This window comes from Dasypus novemcinctus, chromosome 3, assembly GCF_030445035.2.
Source record: "Dasypus novemcinctus isolate mDasNov1 chromosome 3, mDasNov1.1.hap2, whole genome shotgun sequence".
In the NCBI taxonomy this organism is placed as follows: domain Eukaryota; kingdom Metazoa; phylum Chordata; class Mammalia; order Cingulata; family Dasypodidae; genus Dasypus; species Dasypus novemcinctus.
The window spans coordinates 104047577-104061946 of record NC_080675.1 but is presented as its reverse complement, the minus strand read 5'-3'; the positions used below and the strand labels follow the sequence as shown (position 1 = coordinate 104061946).

The following is a 14370-nucleotide window of genomic DNA, read 5'->3' as shown; positions in this document are numbered from 1 at the left end:
AAATATAAACATCAGCTATTGTGGGCTTTCGTGTTATTGTTGTTCCATCTATCCATCAAGCAAAGTTATAAAGTTGCATCAAGAGTAAATGCCTCAAGTAAAGAAGCTTCAGAAATCCTTAGCTTCCTGCCACTTAGCCATGGGGAGGGAGCTAATGGGATGTGTCCAGTCATCAAGTGTTCTTCCCCAGGAGGAAAGTGCTAGTGCCTCGGGAGGATGCATCTTGCCTCTCTGTCCTTCCTGGGTTTTCTCTTCCCTAACTCAAGCATGGTTTTAGCATCTCTTCTGCCTCACAGAGTGGCCCCAGCCATGCCCTCTCAGCCCCAGGAGGTCCTTCCACACTTTATCTCCTGTTGGTTCACATCTGTGACTTCCAATGTTGTGCCTTTTCCTCTGCTGTCTTTAGCTCTCCCCTGCAGAGAGGGCCTCTGTCCCCATAGGAACAGTACTTTATTCTATCATAAGTGCAGTCTTCTGCCCTGGGACCCAAATGCTATTTAAATCAGGGGCACTCATCCTCTGTAATGTTCACGCCCTCTCTTGCACACTGATTGGCAACTGGTGTCTGAGTCAGACAGTCTGGGATCTAGTCCCATGTTGTCACCAGGCTTTCTCATGACCTTGGACATGTCCATTACTCTTCAGATGCTCAGTTTCATCCTTAGAAAATGCTGTCTCTCCTGCTAATAGCTTAGGAATATCAAGGGGCCCAAGTTCTTTAGATAAAAAGGGCTTCACTTTTTTTTTTTTCCTTCCATGTATATCTTACCTTGTCAGTGAGACTGTAACAAGGGAGTTATACATATGCCCTGAGGTTAAAGTTGCTCCTGCTTTGCACTTATGCTTTTCCACCTGCTACTCACTTATCCAACTATCCAAGTTCATGGAGAGAACCAGGAAAGAGATTTCCTTTAGGCTCCCATTTATGTGCTCACGTCAAGGCTGACAGGTTTCATAATCATGGCTGCAAGAAAAAACTACCATAGTGGTGGTTTTCTGGGTTAGGTTACTCTAGCTTAGGAGGAACCAAAATACTGTCTGGAGAGTGGGGATGGTCTATAGCTCAGAACTCTCTCTTTCCTACTCTACCCATCATTCCCCATTTCCATAAGCAACTTAGGACCTGGAGAATTTCTTCTCCTTTCACATCTTCTCACAGCACATAGCAGAACCCTCTGCCCCCCATAGAGACCAAAGAAATTTTTCTGACAAGCAATCCTTTATTACTTTAAAAAATCTCCATTTACAGAATTGAAATGGTATCATCTATCACAGTCCCTAGCACAAACATGCCAGAAGCATAGCCTACTCTAGGAAGAGAGCACTTTGGGCTTGGCCTCTGTTTTAGTTTGCTAACAGCAGTTGGGAGCAACATACCAGAAATGGATTGGTTTTTATAATGGGAATTTATTAAGTTAAAAGCTTACAGTTCTGAGGCTGTGAAAATGTCCAAATCAAGGCATCATCGGAGATGCTGTCTCACCAAAGGTTGGCTGCTCGTGATCTTAGACTCGTGGCACATGGCAAGACACAGTGGTGGTTTCCTAGTCTGGGTCTCTGCCTTCTTCTCCAGGCTTGGTTCCTCCCCAAACTCAGCTGTGGGGTATCAGGCATATGGCTCATCTGTGCCATCTCCTCCAAGACCTCTTCCTCAGTCTCTCAGGGTTTCTCTGCTGCTACCCCTTTTTTCTGAGTTTGCTGTTTATAAAGGTCTCCAACAAGAGGACCAAGACCCACCCCGGGTCCTGCAATCCAATCAAAGGGCCTCTACTGAAGTGATCCCATCAAAAGGGTCCTACACCCACAGGAATGGATTAGTCCTAAGGGCATGATTTTCAAGAATTCACCCAGCTTCAAACTGTCACAGTCTTTATGCAGGAAAATGCAGCTGTTGAATGTCAGTTCTCCCAAAATTGTTCTTTAAATTTCCTCTTACATTAACACTCCTTCCTAGGAGTGTCACCAGTTCTCCTTGTGGTGAACAATTGGCCAAGGAGCAGTACTTCCCCTTCTAAGTGTTCTTTGCAGTCTCAGTTGCCCGCCAGCTACCACTTTCCATATCCTCCCAAGTGCTACCACTTTCCATATCCTCCCAACTGCATGATAATTAGTGCTTTCCCTGCTTTGCCAATTTGTTGGTTCACAATTATGACTTATAAATAGCCCACACACAACAATGCCAAACAGTTTGAATTCACTTTAGTCTCTTCCAAATGATAATTTTTAACATGATCAGGATACAGATGCTTGTCCAAAGAGACTATCATTGTAGGAAGAAAAAGGGGAGTTTTCTACCACTCCTATTCCTAACTCTCCCTTCTGCTTAGGTGGGGAGGTGAAGAGTAGGCCAGGAGTGTGGGAGTTTGTCAATTGTATTTTATAAGTGAGGGGAGTCATAGTGCTAGCACTCAAAAACAACTTCTTAGAACCACACTCTCAAAACTGGCAGGACCATGACTCTTTTGGTCTATCCTTCACTAGTAAAGATGCTGAGGCTCAGAAAAATTAAGTGATTTTTATATAAAGTTGTTCTTTAGAGTTTTTGTTTTGCTTTTGGTAGTGTTTAAAATTTCCCAGGCCTAATGTAAGTTTTAACTAAGGTATAAAGAGTTTCCCTTTTTCTCTAACTGGTTTTACTTTTCCATTTTGTATTCATTTACATCTTTAAAATAACCTTATCTAGATGATTGTTTTCAAACCAAGCTCAATTTTCTTCTCCATATACCAAGGGCAGCCATAGATTCCAATTTCCATGTATCCTCCTATTGTTGAGCTTATGTGCAAGGAAGAAAGACAAAGGGTGATGGCCCATCTTTGGGGCTCAAACCCTTAAGGAAGCAAAGTTTTGGCTTCCTCGCAGCTTCCTGGGACTGGTACCTGCTGGCTGAAGCAGGGCCTCTTGAACCATCCTGCAGGCTTTGTGCCCATCTGCTGCCTGGGGCTGTCCCAGATAGGCCGAATGAACCTTGGGATGGATGCCAGCACCTTCAAGTATTACACCATGTGTGGCCTCCAAGAGGGCTTTGAACCTTTTGCTGTCAACATGAACCGTGATGTTGCGATGTGGTTCAGCAAGCGCCTCCCAACGTTTGTCAATGTGCCAAAGGATCATCCACACATAGAGGTAATGTTACATGTCATGGGTGGCCCTGGCAGGGGAGGTGGGCTGAGACACAAAGCTCCTGCTAATTCTCTGTCAATGGGCAGCTGCTCACCTAAGTCCATGCTCTGGCTGCCTGCTAGCCACCTCCCACTGGTCCTCGGAGTTGTCATTGCAGCACCTTAGCTGACTGCGGCAGCTTAGTTGCATCTAACAAGGGACAATAATTTTGCAGATAGAGCCCCAGAAAAAAGCTACTGTATTTTGTCAGACCTTTGTATACTGGTATATAACAATACATTTTCCAGAGTCTTTAAACATTGTTTCTTAAAAAGTTCAGTCCCTGTACTTAAGATATGTTCTGGAATTTTATATGCTCATAACACAATGTCTTTGGTGTCCTGTTTAATTTATTTGATGCCATTTCCAGTATTTTAAGCCGATATGCAATAGTTGGTTATGAAACATTTACCTTATAGGGGGAACTGAGAGGAGCCAAAGACTGTAGGCAAGCTAAGTTGGTGTGTGGTTCTACATCTACTCACCTCTATTTTGCCCATGCCAACCACAGTGTTTTCAAGGGCAGGGGAGGGCTAGTGGCAGACAAATTGGCCCCAGACAAATTAGCTTGCTTCAACCTGACTATAACTTCCCTTAACTCACCCCCTGCCCCAAACTGAATTCCACAAGCATCAACTAAGAATCCTCCACTTCCCCTACATTCTTAAAAAGTAGAGGTTTTATTTCCCTGAATCCTTGCTGCTTGTTACTCTATAAAGTGGTTCCTAAAGTTTTGGAGGTCCTGAACCCTTTTACAAACTAATGGAATCTAGAACCATGCAGAAATACTTAAGCATGCTCACGGATCCCAGGATAAGCACTCTTCTTTTGAGAATAAGGGAAATGCTCAGGTTATAAGTAAAGTTTATAAGTAAAGTCTCAGTTTATTCCCTCCACCCCTAATACACACACAAATACACACATACACACACACTTAAAAATCCAGTTTTGGTCTTTCCTTCCCTAACCCCCTTGCAACACTCATGTCCTGAGTCTGTAATTTTCCCCAGTGTTTTGAAAGGAGGCTCTGGGAGCCTCAGCCCTTGAGCTGTGCCTGTGTTGTAGAGATGGGAAATTATCTGGGTGGGGGGAGGGCTCCTTCCCTGAGAGCTCTGATGTCTCTTTCGAGCTTTGGGCTTTCTGGACACTTTCCCTTAGATATCTCATGCCCAGTGTCAAGGAAGAGCTTTGAAATGACTTCTTTAGCTACTTGCCCCCTGACCATAAAGGTCAGTCTTTGTGAATACTGCACTGCATCCCCCAAATACGGGCACCCTTCTCCACCCCATGGCCTTGCAGAGAACCCAGTGGGCTGTGTTTTTAAATCTCTAATTTCTCTAGCTAGAAGCACATCTGTTGTTTCCTGTAGGGCAGGGTCCAAGTGATAATGAGAATAAAGAAAACTAGTTTGGGCTCTCATTGGTGACATCTTCCTGCTGTGGTTCCCGGAATGCCCTACCATAGGTTATGTCAGAGAGAGATAGAGGGATGGGGTCAGACCCTCAGGTATGTCAGGATAAGGGCTGGTATTTCCAGGTCGTGAGGATTGACGGCACCATGGACAGCCCCCCATGCCTCAAGGTGACCCACAGGACATTTGGCACACAGAACAGCAACGCCAGCATGATCTACTGTCGCCTAAGCATGCCCGTTGAGTGCCACTCCTCCTTCAGCCACAGCCCCTGCCTGGACAGCGATGCTTTCCAGAAAAGGTGAGTCTTTTGTAAAGTTGGCTTTTGGCTTCTTCTTTTTTTTTTTTTTTTTTTTTAACTCTGCCTCATCACAAGAACTCAGGTGGATGGGTTTCTCTCTGCTTTCAGTCAGGTAAATAAATGAGGATGTGCATGTACACAAACGTGCATGTGCATTTGTGATGCATAATTAAGGGACTAATGCATTAAACAGAGTCACATCAAGTGGAAAATTTTCCACTCTTCTTGAGCTCTTAGACTCTATCCTGCTTGCCACCCACAATTCCTATGTTTTGGGAGTAAAATGAATGTGAGTGCATAGAAGTACGCAGTTGTCATTGCCTTCCTACAAAGTTACAAATATGCCATCTTTGCCTAATAATGGGCAAAGTCCAGCCCAGCAGCTATGTAAATCATAAATAATGTGTCTTCTTCCTGATAAGGCTTACATACCTTGATGTCTGTCTTTTCTTTGATGTCTATTTTTATAATCAGTGATGTATGTCAGCCTGTCCGGAGCTGTTTTGTCCAGGTTTCCTCTGGTTTTACTATCTATCAAGCTTCCTAAACAAGCATAGCAGGTTGAGAGAACAGGATAATCTATCTATTCATAGTTATCCCTGCCTATTTTATTACAATTGCCCCCCACCCACTACCATCTGCACTGTGGGACAAGAGTTGTAAGCCACAGCCTTGCCTTGTGGTAGCAGCTTACAAATGAACAAGCTCCAGGACTACTTGGGTCGATCATGTATAGGAAGTATCCAGTTTCCTACATGTTCCTTGATCATTAAAGGTCCATCAGCTGCTGTAAGAATTGTGGGTTCTCTATACAGCTAAATAACAAATAATAAAATCTTTGTTATTTTTCCCTCAGGAAACAGATGCAAGAAATACTCTCTCATGCAACAACAGTAAGTAAATGTGCTCAATTATGGTTTTAATTATTTGATTCTTTGCTGTGGCTGGTAATATGCCCCTTCCAGCAAAGATCTGTCCAGAGATCCTCTTTAATTGCCAATTACTCTGTCTTTTAATATCTATCTCGATGCTTCCAAAACACATCTATGGCATATCTCAAATGGGGGAAAGAAATAGTTTTCAGTGCAAAAAAAAGGCAGCTCTACCTGGAGCTACTAATTGGACATCATTGTATACTTGTTGCCCATTTACCACCAGGGAGCCACTACTGCCTTTCTCATTTGAACTAACAACAGTTGGGGGTGTAATTAATTTCATCCTTTTGTTTACTCTTTTATGTAAACTTCTATGAGTCAGTTCTCCCATCTCTCCCTGTAGTGCTAGGAATAATGCTGAAAGCAATTAGAATGAAAAGAAGGAGCAGGAAGCCAGCCCAGAAGATCGGAGCTGCTTTGGGTCCCTTTTCCATAGCTAAATATTAGTCAGCCATCTTTAACTTCTTTCGCTCATCCTTCTTTAGCACCTGGCAAAATACTTCTTTGGAAAAAAATACATGTCAGCCCTTTTATAAAGTCATCCTGCAACCCCAAACTTGTAGGTTAACCCTCATGGGAAATAAGATACTTACTGCAGCATATCACATGCATAGTCCATGCAGGGCACAGTGATTAACACTTTGTGACTTTCCCACTAAAGCCCCACTGCAACCCCATTAGATGGATGGTATTCTTCACTCTGAGAAACAGAGCGGTCAAATGTGTCCTCTAAGGTCACACAATTAATAACTGCAAGTGCCAAGATTCAAGCCCAAATTTATCTGGCTTGCCCTTTTTACCTCTGGGCAAGAAAATATGACAGAAGACAGAAAAGATTTACCTCACTAAGAATAAATTCTCCCAGTTTCATAGAGAAAATGATGACACGTTCACCAACTTTATTTTAGCATGGTATTTCTAATACACCTGACAAATCACAGTGACACCGGCCAAGAATGGCCATGCTTTCAGCACTGCCTGTCATTGGGCATGGCAGCCACACTAAGCATGTTTGGCTCCTACATGGGGTTTTCCTGTTGCAGCTTCTTTTTCAAGAACTTCTCAAAATACCTCAGACTTTCCTACAAAAGCAGAAAGTGTAACAGGGAGTCCCTGCCCCTTGATTGTTCCCTCTGAGGGCAGGGACAATACCCACCTCTTCCCTGTACACCACGTCTGCCTTGGTGCCCAGGAGAGAGTTAGCACTCTGCACTGGCCATTCTCAAAGGTCGCCAGTGATTTCATCATAGTCTCTTCTGAGCAAAAGTGGTGGATTGAATGCTTGTTTCTTCAGGTCCTGAAGCAAAACAGAAAAGGACATTAAGAAGCCAAAATCTCAGTTCAGCCCGCCCATGAAGTCTAGAGTGACCATGACCTCTCTCAAAGAGTGCGTCTTTTTAAGAGATAAGGGCCTCGTCAGTGGCTGCGTTATTTCTCCTTCCGACTGACGGCTGCTCACCCCTGTCTATTTTGTCCACAGCAGTGCTACTATGCCATCCGCATCTTCGCTGGCCAGGACCCCTCCTGCGTCTGGGTTGGATGGGTAACCCCGGACTATCACTTGTACAATAAAAAGTTTGACCTGAGTAAAAACTGTACGGTGACCGTGACCCTGGGGGATGAGAGAGGCCGAGTCCACGAAAGGTAAGGGGCCCCCAGAGAGGCAGCGTTGCTCATGGGGCTCCCCACTCCCTCCCACAGCACTCTTTTTCCCTACTGTCCCTTACCTCAGGAAAGGAAACACCTCAACCTGTCTGAAATGGGGAAAATGAAGCACAGGCTAAAATCCTTAGGTCAACAGGGATGTTATATCAGTGAGAAGGAGTGTTATTAGTGAATAAAAGAGGGTAATTTCATCCAGTGTACAAAGCATGACCAGGGCTCATCTGACACCTGTCTGACTTTTCTCCATGATATCTGGCAAGCCCTCAATTCTACAACATCAGGACGAGACCAAGAGAATTCCTGCATACTTTAGAGCAGTTGATTCATAATAAAAAATAAAGATGTACTGCATCACCCAGCAACTGGCAACCTTAGAACTCCTCATCCCACGGGTTCTTAATGGCTAAAAATAAAAGAACATAAAAGAGTCATGGTAGATTCATGAATAATGATCACTGATTAGAAATGAGGGATCTTTAGAAGCATGTTTTAGGCACACCCACCCTCCCACTCGTCCACTGGTACTGCGCAGAGAGAGAATACTAGGCCAGATGTATCCCAGTGGTGACCATGGAGACCATGCCTAAAAATCTTCATCTACGATTTCCACCTATGTGGTATGAAAGAGTCTTTTCCCTATAGAGACATGAAGAGAGATGTAATAAGTTGTTTCTCAAGCTGGCCTCTCCTCCCAGCAAAGTTAGGAATGTTTTGTTATCAGTGCTTGTTTTGGTTTGCCTGGGCTGCCACAATGCAGATACCATAACAGGGGACAACTTTTAGCAATAGGATTTTATTAACTTATAAGCTTACAGTCTTGCCTCTTAGAAAAATGTCCAAAACAAGGCATTGTCAGGCAATGCTTTCTCCCTGAATATTGACTAGTGGCAATCCAGGACACCTCTGTCACATGACAAGGCACAGGGCAGCATCTACTGGTCTCTCCCTTCTCTTCTGGACTTCCTTGCTTTCAGCTTATTGCTTCTGTGGCTTTCTCTCTCTTTTCTCTGAATTACATTCTCTTATAAAGGGCTCCCATTAGAGGATCAAGACCCACTCTGGGCCATACCTTTAATGAAGTAATCTCATCAAAAGGCCCTACTTGAAATAGGTTTACAACCAAAGGAATGGATTAGTGTTAAGAATATTCTTTTCAGGGGTCCATACAGTTCCAAACCATCAGAGTGCTTTTGAGATTTTACTCGCCCATCAAAGACTAGTAGCCAGGGGTCAGTCATAGTCATTACAGAGGGGCTGGTCTAGGGAGGTGGTTAAGAGCAGGCTCTGGAAGCATCCTGCCTGGGTTTTTAATGAGGTTCCAGTACTTCCTAGGGGTGTGAACTTGGACCAGTTGCTTGACCTCCCTGGGTTTCAGTCTCCTCATCTATAAAATAAGGATCATAATACCAGAGGATGTGAGGATTAAATAAGATACTACGTGGAAAATGGCTTGGAAAGTGCCTGGAAAAAATTGACAGGACTCAAGCACTATTAGCTTTTACTGTTATTGTTATTATTGCTTGCCCATTGTGTTAAGAGACCCAGAGTAGATGCTGTAAGCAATATCTGGGTTAGGTTGTAAAGGAAAGCATGGAAAAGCAATTGACCAATCCAGAATTTGCTCTTCAGCCAGAAGTGATTGTGCCAGCTGGGATTATTGCCCTAGTTACTGACTCTACAACCCTGGACACACAATTTGATATATCCAAGCCTTAGTGATTGCATTTATTGTGAAAATTAACCAATCCATTAATACCTCGAGTAAGACCAGTATACAATAGGTGGCCAGTAATTCTTAGGTCTTTGTCCTCAAATGTTTTAGGGCATTTTTAATTCCAGCCTTTAAAACATTACCAAAGCATGCCACTTCACACTCCCACAGTTTCAATGCATTATTAATTGGGTTCTGTATTAGTCATAAATGTGTTTAGTACTTTAATCACTGGAAAAGCAACAGTAGTATAGCTGAGTTTAACCTTTAAGGAAATTTCACAATGGCCATAACTCTTTGGGAGAGGCAATTTGCACTGGCCCCTGCTTGAGGTTATTCATACTGAGAAAACAGCCCAATTAGTGCCCCCAGAGGAAAAGAGAAGTGAGGAGATAAATGTACCTTTACAAACAGGATTTTCAGTCATGGGGAAGTGATGGACTTCCAGATCCCAAAGAACCTTAGAGAATCCTAATCAATCCCTTTGCTCCCCAAATAAGAAAACACTCCAGAGAAGTAAAGCAACTTTGAGAGTTGGCAGAGTCAGTTCCAGGTTCTGTCCACTGAACAGTGCTGAATGCCCTCCACACAGAGTCACAGCAGGAAACCAAGTGGAATCTAGTCAGATTGACTTCAGAATTTAAAGGAGCTGCTCTAGGATTAGGCATAGTATCATGCTCTCATTTCACCCTGAGAAAAATCACATACTGTTAAATCAAGAAACCCAGCCCTCAGATGATGTACACCAGGACCAGGCTTAGGAGGAGACCCGAAGCCCCTTACCCACAGCCCATGGTGAGGGGCTCTAGGAATCACCTCTGCTACCTACATATCTTCTTCAAAACCTGCCCAGGGTTTGTAATCCTACAGCTAAGGAGCAGACTTGGGAGCCTTAAAGGCTTTTTGAGTTTTAGTGGTTTGCTCTCAAACATAAATGCCTATAACCAAATTCTATATTCTGAAGGTTGGTAGACAGCTAACTGAGAGAAGCATCAAGGTGGTAATTAGCTAAAAATACAAGGATCAGAACTCTAGGGAGCTGGAACGGAAACAGTGGTATAGATAGGAATGTGGGAGGGTATCAGAGACAAACTTTGTCTATTTTGCAAGTCTTTCTGGACCCAGGCCTGCCATCTTAGGGAATATGGACGTGGTTTTTTTTTTTTTCAAGCATTTTATAGCTTTGCCCTCAACACTCGACTGGGACTCTAAACCCAGATTGATTTTTATCCTTGCCTCTTATACCAAATTGCTATATAACTCTGCCTAAGGTGGTCACCTTCCCTGTGCCTCAATTTTCTACCTTTAAAGTGGGAATAACAACATCCCTATGAACTGTTTCACAAAGGTGAATTGACATTGAGCCAGGGACCTATTATCTGAATTGGACTCTTTGAAGATAGGTAGTCTTATAGATTGCCACATCACTAAATTGAATAGTGGTTCATGCCTGGGTAAGCTGTGTTGAAGCTGACTGAATTCATTTAAGATAAAGTATATACTGAGGGAAACAGACTTTGGCCCAGTGGTTAGGGCGTCCATCTACCACATGGGAGGCCCACGGTTCAAGCCCCGGGCCTCCTTGACCCATGTGGAGCTGGCCCATGCGCAGTGCTGATGCGCGCAAGGAGTGCCGTGCCACACAGGGGTGTCCCCCGCGTAAGGGAGCCCCACGTGTAAGGAGTGCACCCATAAGGAGAGCCGCCCAGCGCGAAGGAGGGAGCAGCCTGCCGAGGAATGGCGCCACCCACACTTCCCATGCCGCTGACGACAACAGAAGCAGACAAAGAAACAAGACGCAGCAAAAAGACACAGAAAACAGACAACCGGGGGAGGGGAGGGGAATTAAATAAATAAAAATCTTAAAAAAAAAATATATATATATATATATATATATATATTGAGGGTGTCAGAAAGCTCCAGAAGGTCTCTGGGACATTTCATTCCTTAGACTGATTCCAAACTGCCCCAGTCCAGATTCTATGCCTTTTCTTTTCTCTTTGGCTTCTAGTGTGAAACGCAGCAACTGCTACATGGTCTGGGGTGGGGACATTGTGGCCAATTCCCAAAGATCCAGTCGGAGTAATGTGGACCTGGAAATTGGCTGCCTCGTGGACCTGGCAATGGGCATGTTGTCCTTCTCGGCCAATGGGAAGGAGCTCGGCACCTGCTACCAGGTAGGGCAGCTTCTGGGGCAGAGGCAGTAAAGTCTCAGGTCTGAACGTTTACAGCTGTGCTCCTTATTCTCCATATGCAACATCCTCATGTTGGCATATCAAGTTGATGAGTCCATAGAACAATTAAGGAAAACAAAAAGGGAAAGGAAGAATGTGACTTCACACTGTAGAAAGAAGAAAAAAATGGAAAACATATTTGTATTGGTTGATCAGATATGCAGGTGATCATTCTAGAGGATGAAAAATCTTTTCCTTGGTGGTGGGCTCTGAAAGGTCATTTATTTATGTGATAAATATTTCTTGTGTAACTTTCATGTGGCCGGCACTATACAAAGTGCTATGGTTTGAAAGGTAAAGAGACTCCCCACATTAAAGTAACTTATATATTAAAAAATATAGCTCTATACAAACTGGTGAATTTTCCAGAGGTATTCTTTTTGCAGAAATATTATTCACATTTCCCTAGGAATCCTTTACAAGATCTTTTAAAAACTGTGTTTATGTAAATAAGGTGTTTACTTCATTGACTGTGAAATTCTATATAAACACTGAGGAAACCCATCAATTATATGTAGGTAGATTTACTTGTAATTAACCATGAGATGCCAGATCTCCTTTAAGCAGCATTTCCATCCATGATAGATATCTCGTGTCTACACAAACAAAATAACATTTCTTCTAGAGATGAAAAATTTCAATCTTCCCTTCTTTATTCTGCCTTGTTTAGGCCTTCCAGTCGGAGTCTTAGAAGTGCCTTAATTTGGTTTTTATCTTCTAAAGCCCCCATGGTAGGCTGATTATGTGTGACTTTCAGAATTACATCCCTGACAAAAACAGGCTGGCAATTAAATGGTTTAGAAATAGGCTGGTGAGAAGGAGGGAACAGGCCACTAAGATAGACAGGCAGGTCAGAGGCCAAGGTTCTTCTACCACGATCACTCTGCTTCTGCTGGATGCCAAAGCCATTATTGGGCTGCTGAAAAGCAGGCTGTGGCCCATTGCTTGCACTTGGGATTTACTCCATCAGGAAATGTGTACTTTGGTAGCATTGGTTTCTGTGACCATAGGGAAGGAAAGTGGGCTCAGAGAAGGGCAATTTGCTCAAAAAAGAGCTCCCTGGGAAGGCTGCTAACCTAGGTTGGTAGCCTAGAGAGCTACCGAGTCTTCAAGCCCACCGTTCAGCATGGTCCATTTCTTATCTCTTCCCTGCTCCAGAACTCTGTTGCCCCATCTATAAAATCAAGGCTGCCATCCTTGCCTAACTTGTAAAGACTTAAAGTCAATAACTTATGGCTGAAAAGTGTTTTGTAGATTATATTTGAAACTAGAAGGCCCGCTCTTGACCATAGTCAAAGACCAAGTCAAAGAGTCCCTACTTTTTCCATTGAGAAAGGAGAATTGGGAGGAAGGGAACCATGGGAAACCTTTGTCAAGAGCCTTGCTCATTTAAACAGTGGTGTGTGAATTGTGGCAATCCAAATGATTCATGGGACCCTGAGGAAACAATGACCAGTAAACACTGGCTATGACTTTCCACTCAGAACCCCCAAAACTTCTCATCAGTCAACACAAACCAATTATTTGCAAAGTGCTCTTCCAGATGATGTGATGATACAAAGATAATTCCAGTCTATTAAAGCCAATGTTTACGTGGCTGAGTATCTTAGAACACAAATCTTCAAGATATTCCTCCTTAAAAGCACATTCTGTGGTCAAGTAAGTTTGGAAAATGTCACATTATGTCATCCTCTTAGAGTTTTACAGTGATATTAGTAACATTTAATACATGAAAGAGTTTGAGAAATACTTCAGGAAGAAGCCTGCCTGTCTAACCAAGCATCATGCCTGTCTAACCAATCATCGATGCTACCCAGCAAGTTTGCTCCAGCAGCTAGGGCTCAAACAGCCATTTTCTGTAAAAGGTCTTTGAGAAACCAGGCTTTGAGGAAGAAAGTAAAGTATATTCCTCCAGTACTTTCTCCTGATTCCATTTTCCCCCAGCCCCCTGAGAAAATGTTTATACACATTGCTGCTGTCCTTCAGAATCCATTAACTTTTCCCATTAACTTTTGAAATGAATTAGACTGAAGGGTCCTCCCTGAGCTGCAGAGAGCTCAAAAGCATCTAATAACGTTTAAGCCTAGTTGGGCTTTGGAGGTCCAAAAAAAAAACTTTAAGAGAAAAAAATGGCATTCACAGCAGTAGTGAGTTGTCTGCCTCCGGGAAGAGCCAGCAGTGTGGAAGAGATGTTACCACAAAGATGAAGACATTGCAAACAATTTTCATCCCATCTTTCAGACCAATTCCTGAGTGACATTGAGCTGGTCAGTTGTCTTATCTGAGCTGCATATTGACACCTACTTCCCAGGGTACCTTCCTCTCCCCTATGTGTATAAATCCTGATTACTTTTCTCAACCTACCCAGTCACAGGACCAGCCCTGGGGAACATTGCCATAATGGGAGAGTATCAGGTTTCCATGCCATGGACACTCAGAAAGCACACACCCAGCCAGCCCCCTTCTCATTCCATGGGAAACATTAGCATGTCCATGCTGGGCGTCTGGGCTCCTGGCAGTGGGATAATTGTTATTCTGAAGCTGTAGACATTTTCATTTTTCAATTATCTTGAGAGGAGCAGGGCAGCAATATTTATACACTGGCTTTCTATTCAGAAAGGACCAGCAACCAAAATAATGAGAGGAGGATTCTCTCAAGCCATATTTCTAGACCTCCCCATTAAATACCACTATGCAATTTGAAAACTGTTTTTCTGTCTCACTTAATGTAATCAGTGGAGAAATAAGAAATAAAATGTATAATCAAAAGATACTCTTTGGTGATTGCTACCCCTGTCATACCACTCAGCAAACTGAGCCAGCTAGGAGATACAGATTTACAAGAAGGGTTGGCTTTCAGTGCAGGCCAATACTCATGTCCTGACCTTCACGCATGATTAGAAATAAAATGTCTATTATTTTAGGGACAAAAGAGATCAGCCTTTTATGAAAG

At 43.3% G+C, this 14370-nt stretch overlaps 1 protein-coding gene across 3 annotated transcripts in view; it reads left to right on the top strand.

The window, feature by feature from the left end:
• Positions 1-14370, top strand: part of RYR3 (ryanodine receptor 3) — a 506364-nt gene that overhangs the window by 309641 nt on the left and 182353 nt on the right. For all 3 annotated transcript variants that reach the window (XM_071214091.1, XM_058293854.2, XM_071214090.1), the window contains exons 28-32: positions 2916-3124; positions 4697-4872; positions 5729-5765; positions 7288-7451; positions 11195-11360. In XM_071214091.1, the coding sequence (XP_071070192.1) occupies positions 2916-3124; positions 4697-4872; positions 5729-5765; positions 7288-7451; positions 11195-11360 (752 nt within the window). The remainder of the gene's footprint in view (positions 1-2915; positions 3125-4696; positions 4873-5728; positions 5766-7287; positions 7452-11194; positions 11361-14370) is intronic.